The sequence below is a fragment of the Montipora foliosa genome, chromosome 14 (assembly GCF_036669935.1).
Source record: "Montipora foliosa isolate CH-2021 chromosome 14, ASM3666993v2, whole genome shotgun sequence".
In the NCBI taxonomy this organism is placed as follows: Eukaryota; Metazoa; Cnidaria; class Anthozoa; order Scleractinia; family Acroporidae; genus Montipora; species Montipora foliosa.
The window spans coordinates 21,880,901-21,888,400 of record NC_090882.1 but is presented as its reverse complement, the minus strand read 5'-3'; the positions used below and the strand labels follow the sequence as shown (position 1 = coordinate 21,888,400).

Sequence of the window (7,500 nt, the reverse complement as noted above, 5' to 3'; positions counted from 1 at the left end):
ACTGTTTGAGATGACATTGACTGACGTTTCGACAACCTGAGCAGAAGTCATCTTCAGAGTCGAGTGATTTGTGTAACGTCAGTAGATACTATATCAGTAGATCAGTAGATACTATAAGAACTCCGGTCGTAGATGTCATTGTCATCTGCGACCGGAGTTCTTATAGTATCTACTGACGTTACACAAATCACTTGACTCTGAAGATGACTTCCGCTCAGGTTGTCGAAACGTCAGTCAATGTCATCTCAAACAGTCCTTCTCAGGACTACACTCACCCGGACGATCGTACTTTACTTAATGATGTGACTCCTGGGTTTAAACCATTTACAAACTCTATTTCATTGCGTGTATACAAACAAACACAAACGCCATATATACAACTAAATAAATTTCTCACCGGAGTTCAGGATCAAACCCTTTTTTGAAAAACCTTTTCCTTGAATAATGAAGCATAAAATGATTTTGTTTACCGGAAGACTGTACAGAGGTGAGTACAAAATAAATATATATAGCCAGACAACAGCAGATGCGACTTTAGTAAACACAGATCCATTCAAGGCGTTCGATTTCTTCAATGAGTATCCAACCAGATAGTTACCACAGAATTTGCCGTTTGGTTTCAGTGTTGTACATAAAGCTACAGTTAGTAAAATATTAGAGACAAAGCTCACTTTGACATCCAACGGCAAAAGATGCAATTGTTATCAAAGTCCATTATTCGTCGCTTTTAAGATTTCAGATATTCATTTTTCACTGCTTGTGTTGTTTATCAAATTGACGTTCCATTCTTGAGAAGATTAGGGTATATTTTGTTTAAAGATCCAGTAAAACACCATTCGCGTTACATTAGCTTCGCTGCCATTGCTTGTACTGCGTCCGCCGGATAAAATCTACCAGAATCTACGCATTTCTACTACCCCCTGAAACCTACCAAAGATACGCACAAAAGAGTCTAGGCACAAAGACAATAGGAATAAAACGCAAACAGCGGTTACAAACATTTGCTTGAAATGCATAACTTTTATAAACTTGACGTTTCGTATGTTACAACATACATCATCAGAAGTGATTATTATCCAGTTACAGATAAATTTAAATTCAAAAATACAACTGTATGGACTGGGAACTAACGAAATTGATTGACATAAAACGACAAGAATATGCTAATAATAGAGATAAAGTTTGTCACTGCCAACGTTTTCATTTAAGGCTGGCTTTAGATCACGGATCAACAGAGACTCTTTAATTTTGCAATGCATGTCTGATCGACCAGTTGCTAATATTTCAAAATGATCCCACTTAAATTCTATGGTTGGTTAAAAAAACACGATCAGCAATTGCAGATTCGTGACAATTTGTAGTTAGGGCTTTAAAATGTTCTGTTTTTCTGTCACGTAATCGGCGTTTCGTTTTCCCTATGTAGAAATCATTGCAATCCCAGCAGTTTGCTCTGTACACTACTTTTGACCTGAAGGAAGAAGCTAGTTTTTCTTCGTAAGGGAAAAAAAGACTTGATTCTTCGGGTGTTCTGAAAAACTATTGTGACGTTGAAAATACCATAGAATTTGTTTATACAAGACCTCAGCTGTTTTGTGAGGTGTTTGCCGTGATGACCTAAGAAAGGTAGAACGATAAGAACTTCTTTTTTCCTAACTGTTTGTACAGGATCTTTTGGCTTATTTTGATGTTTCTCAATGACGTCATTCATATGATATTTAACAGTTCCCATAGGGTAGCCATTAAGTAACAAAATCCTCTTGAGGTCATCTAGGGCAGACTGTAACAATCGGGGTGACGAACAAATTGCGTTTCATAAGGATATCAAGGAATGGAATTTCATCGTTTTGTTCAAACTCAATTGTGAATTATTGTGAATTGTGAATTATTGTGTCTCCCATTTAGGTAACGTGAAAAACTCAAAGCATCATTTTTGTTCTTGAAAAGAGTAAAGGTATCGTCCACTTACCGGAACCAAACAGTAGGCTGACTGGTGTTTTTCATCACCCATTTTTCTTCAAAATCACACATGAAAATTTTCGCCAAAACAGGACCAAGTGGAGAGCCCATTGCGACGCCATCAATCTGGTCATAGTATTGACCATCAAAAACAAAATGATTCTTCTTTGTTGCAAACAAGAGTAAATTCTTTAGGACCAATCGGGGTAATCCAGGAGGATTTGCGAGGGCATACAGCTTATCAAGGCAATTTCAATAGTCTCATCCAGTGGGACATTAGTAAATAGTGAACTGACATCAAAGGAAAACATGAATTCGCCGTTGTGAGTGTACTGTTTGGCCCATGTTGCGCAACTGAAGGAGTCTTTAATTAATTAATTAATTAGTTTTATTCCTATTGAAACTAAAATGGCCCAAGTCAAAGAATTTTTATGAGACAAAGACAATACTTAGCAGGGGAGTGACAGGGAAGACCCTATGGCGCAACTTATAGGAAAACAACTGAGAAATGGGATGCAGTTTTCGACTGGATTGCCATATGGCAACCCAGTAGATAGTGCTTTGTTTCTGGACTGATAACTTGTTAGGGTGTTTGGGAAAATTTGAGGAGGACAACTCATACCAAGGGCAACCCAGTTTACGCTCATGGAACGTCTAGGTAAGAATAAACCTCGCCCGATGGGTTAGCTTCAGTACAAACTACTATCCTATTAGCTCACACTAAAAGAGGCTGGAATTGCATGGTCCAGAAGCTCGGGAGTATTTTCTATCCTCACATGCAATTTTCTTTTCTTACCATACATTAGCTACTACACTTTGATCTCTGCCTCTACCAATTTATCCTATTCATCCTTCATTCAGAAGCTCGGAAGGATTTTCTATCCTCACATACAATTTTCTTTTCTTACCATCCATACATTAGCTACTACACTTTGATCTAGGCCTCTACCAATTCATCCTACCTTGAGCCACTTTATAGACTACAAAAGAAAGCTATTCACATCATTACTTTCTCGATGTATCGAACAAGGGTCAATTAACCCCTTGAATCCCAAGGTGGCCTGAACCGGCCATACTTAGTAATTTACTCGGTCTAACGCCAGACGATTTTACTTGTCAATGGAGAACCCCCAGGAGTCAATGGGTTAAAGACGAGTTGTTCAAGAACTGGATCCGCGTGAGGTCACAACGAACGACAGACAATAGTTGAATAACGTATTTTATTCCAAGTTCATACAAAATTGAAATCAACCATGCTTTGCAACAACAAGGGTGTTTTCCTATTGTCAGAACTGGCCACCCAGACCTATCAGTTTGCAAGGAAAATACAATAATTTGAAGAAACACTTGCATGATATTCCCTCGCATTCTTCTGAAGGAGTATATATCATCCCCCTGTTAATTTGAAGGCGTTGAAGAGGTTGTCCTTCCTAATTCGCGCTCTGGCCGATCAGTTCTGTCAAATGGAAAGAGTCCTTAAAATTCAACGCGATTAAATTATCTAAAACGATATTTAAAAAATACCATTGAAAGGTAACTATAATGCATGGCAATATAAGTGAGGGAAAAAAAACGCGCAACTTTATTATTTATTTCATCTATCCCGTTTAGACTTGTTCCCGAGATGATTCGTATTCTCGCGGTGCAACTGAAACGAGCATGAAGGCGAGGCTGTTGTGCCGTCACAAGCTCGCCCCAGTTCAACCGCAAGCAAATATTTCATTAAGTACTAAGATAAAATTTCAACCAAACCGAATTTTAAAAATTGTATTAATACAACAACCTAATAAATAAGATAAATTAGAAAGGCTATGTCGAATTGAAGGGTGCTAATTGTTTATGTACAAATCACGAACATCCCTCATTGTTATGACAATTCAGGCATTTCATAAAACAGGTAAAGTCAATGAAACGCGGAAGTGTTGGCATATCATTTTTGACACCCTAAGAAAACAAGGAGGGGAGTAAAATATGCATAGCAAAGCATCGCATTTGAAACTCGTCGTAACTGGATAAAATTATTTGCCAGACTTTGGGCACTTGAGTAATGGATGAAGTCAGGAAATAAAAAATGAAAATGCCATCAAATCCTAAAAATTTCACCCTAAATCCATCCTTAGAATAACAGTAAGACTGATCGCTTGAGCAGTTTTCAATTTGAGTGTCGAAAGTAATTAGTGAATTACTTTGGTTTTGCATTACTTTACTCAGTGATTGGTTCAAAGTTCTCGCCCCATTTTTTCTACCAATCAGAAAAGAAACCAAAACCAATCGTGACTCGCCCGTGCACACTTTCCCGCGCTTTTGTGTCATCTACGTGTGATTGGTTTACTGGATTGTCTCAAGTGATTACTTTGGTTTTGGTTTTAAGACACTCATTTCAAAACCACTCTAATTACTCATAAAGATCCCACATGGAACTGATCACTGGAAGAATGGTAACCCTCCCCCAGTTTCTCCTCTCATAAAAGGAAAACCTTAAAACACCTGGTTAAAGTAATTAAGGTTTAATAAATGAAAAAAATAATGTACAACTAAAATGCAGAGCAGCAGTTGACATCCCTATACCATATTATGTACGATCACCACAAATTAATTCATGCAAGCACGTACAGTAAATTGTTGTACGTACATTTATACAAATGTATGCAGATTTTAGAATTCATGAAGGAACTGCAAATACAGTCAATTTTACTATGGGCGATATTGCAAAAACATCCGTTTTTTCCCCCACCCTAAATAATGAGATATTCAAATGATTGGTGTGCAAGATTAACCAAATTTTTATCAGAGAAATGTTTCTCTCGACTATTGACTACGTTGGTCATTTTATCGCCTTACAAGGCCTTCAACAATAAATAATACCATTTCTTAAATAATTGGAATTGTGCTTGTCAATATAAGATTTTTTCACTGAAAACGAGCAAATTAAAATATACCCATACACGTGTAGTCACCCCTAAATAAGTAAACTTTCCACCGGGTTCTGACAGTATAACTATAGTGATTGATACAAAAACGGTTTTCTTTAACTCTACTTTGAGTTGCTAAATGAACCAGGTATTTGAAATAATTTGCATAGCCTTGACCACAAGTGGCAAATATAGATGAACGTATGTTTCGAATGACGTCTTATGGTATTGTCTTTCGTATGTGGAAACAAGAATGTCGTCTCTTCCCTGATCGTAGCAGCTGGGACTGTAGTTTTACAGAAGACGAATCTTATTCCTGGGTGGAATGTGAAGTAATCCTCATTATAGTCCCTGATACATTTATGTTTCCGAATAATTCCTGTAATTTTAGGTCTCAGTTGCACCATATTATAATTTATCTGCATAATGTGAAGAAACAATATTTTAAACCTGGTTTTTACACTGAAGAATATAACATAAAGCTCTTCAATGGAATACATACATGTGCCATTTAAATACCCAAATTTCATATAGGGCTTTTAAAAAATTCTGACTTTGTAAATAGAGAAGCAATAAGACATGGCTATCCTCTTAGGACAAATGCCCTAATTCAGCTTTACTTAGTACAATGCAAGAGCAACCTCTTCTTTGGGTAACTTGCTGAAAGCCAGTGGCTAAAAGGGTAGTCTGTCTTACAACTACCCATCAAGCTGTCTTTTCGCCTTTTAAATAGTGATTTAAAATTCACGATATTTTCCAAAAGATGTGTACTGTTGTTGATTATACCCCCTTCCATACTCCAGTTTCGAATACCTGATATTACCAAGAGGATCAGGGCATCACGTTTACCAACTCCTCCACAGCTTGTGACCTTATAGCTTGGTAACCTTGTCCCCAAACAGTGATGCATAAGTAGCTTCTAGGTCGCAAACACTCAGATGTTGCACCTTGGATTCATGAAGTACATGGAGGTCTCTTAAATTCTACAAAACAACGTATTAATTACTGTCCATGAAATTTGAGATGACAAAATATAAAATGCCAAGGACCCTAGCCCATCTGCAAATAGAAATCACAGTTCCATTTCTTGCACCTCAGATTTGTGGAATGGGTCGTGACATAAAATGTGTAGCATATATAACAGCCTTGTTTAGTTTCTCTTCATTTTCCCAAAAAAAAGGTGGGCAGTGGCTCAAGGAAGTGCCTGATTTCTCTTGGTAAAGATAACACTTGACCCTGGGTTTAAAGGCTCCCATGACTCTCTCTCTCAAGCATACCTTTTGTCTGTCACCATCAAGCGCCTCAAAGAGTTGTTCATGTTCCTTTTGTAACTCTTCCCTTTCTTTCTTGTGAAACTCAGCCATCTTGAAGGAACATTAAGTGACATTAATTCAATTTAAAGGTTGCTCAATCATACATTAAACAGATGTATTTCTCCATACCTTCTGTCTTTCCTTCACTGATTGTTCAATATGTTTTTTGTTCTCCTCGCGTTTCCTCCTGAATAGTTAATGAAATGAAAAAGCTAAAGCACCAGAAAAACTATCCAGAAGAGTGAAAGTTTGACAGAAAAGTGGTATGATTGAAAAAATGAATGCAGGGGAAATTCGACGTAGAACAAAGCTACCATTTTCTGTGATGTATGTTTATATGTATGTGTAACATGGTAAAACAGTAACACATTAACGTACGTGAGTGTTTAATAAGAACCTCAAAACAAACATCCCTCAATCACGGTTTTCGTTTGAGGCTGGAGGCCGGACGGTTTCGTTCGGTGGTTTCCCATAGTTCCATGTCCACTACTTTGATGCCAATATTTTTTAGGGAGTTTGTTTTTACTTACTTTCAAATAGCATTTGAGTGGGTTCCAGAAACACTGGAAACCGCGTTTCTGAAGGCGCGTTTACACGACAGAGGAAAATTGTCACGGGTCCATAAAAAGTGGAACGGTTCCGATCATTTTTGTAAAGAAACAATGTAGGGGCGTTTACACGACAGAGCAAAAATGGCACGGGCCCGACAAAAAGTTGAACGGTTCCAAAAGTTTTTACAAAGAAACAGTGAACTTTTATCCGTTCCGTGACGGGTCCATATGGACCAGTTTTTTTGTAGGGCCCGTGCCATTTTTGCTCTGTCGTGTAAACGCCCCTTGTAAAAGTTCACTGTTTCTTTACAAAAATGAATGGAACCGTTCCACTTTTTATCGGACCCGTGCCATTTTTCCTCTGTCGTGTAAACGCGCTTTGAGGGTTCTTGTCTCAAAATTTCCTTGGGCGTGGGGGGCGGGGGGTGGGTGGGGATGGTGGGGATTAACTCAGACCCCCATAGGTAGGTTATTTAACAGTAATACACAAAGCAGCAGTTAACCTAGCAACCTTTGTGGCTTTCTTAATTGGTGTTGATAGGAGAATCCTCCTTACAAGAAGGGGTTTCTCTCCACTAACTAAAACATTCTCTAATTAGCAAGTAGTTTGAGGGGAATATTGTGTGTGTGAATGGTGAGTTGAGGAAAAATCATAGACAAAAGTTAGGGTTAGCGCAACCGAGCAAGGGGGTTTCTAGTCCTTCTTGTAAGGAGGATTCTTCTATCAACACCAATTAAGAAAGCCACAAAGGTTGCTAGGTTAACTGC

General features: G+C 38.1%; 1 protein-coding gene across 1 annotated transcript in view; it reads right to left on the bottom strand.

The window, feature by feature from the left end:
• Window positions 1–4,454: 4,454 nt before the first annotated feature.
• Window positions 4,455–7,500, bottom strand: part of LOC137985256 (uncharacterized) — an 11,884-nt gene continuing 8,838 nt past the window's right edge. The window contains exons 4-6 of the mRNA XM_068832824.1: window positions 6,311–6,368; window positions 6,146–6,232; window positions 4,455–5,851 (exon numbers count right to left, since the gene is read on the bottom strand). Of these exons, the coding sequence (XP_068688925.1) occupies window positions 5,741–5,851; window positions 6,146–6,232; window positions 6,311–6,368 (256 nt within the window). The 3' untranslated portion in view covers window positions 4,455–5,740. The remainder of the gene's footprint in view (window positions 5,852–6,145; window positions 6,233–6,310; window positions 6,369–7,500) is intronic.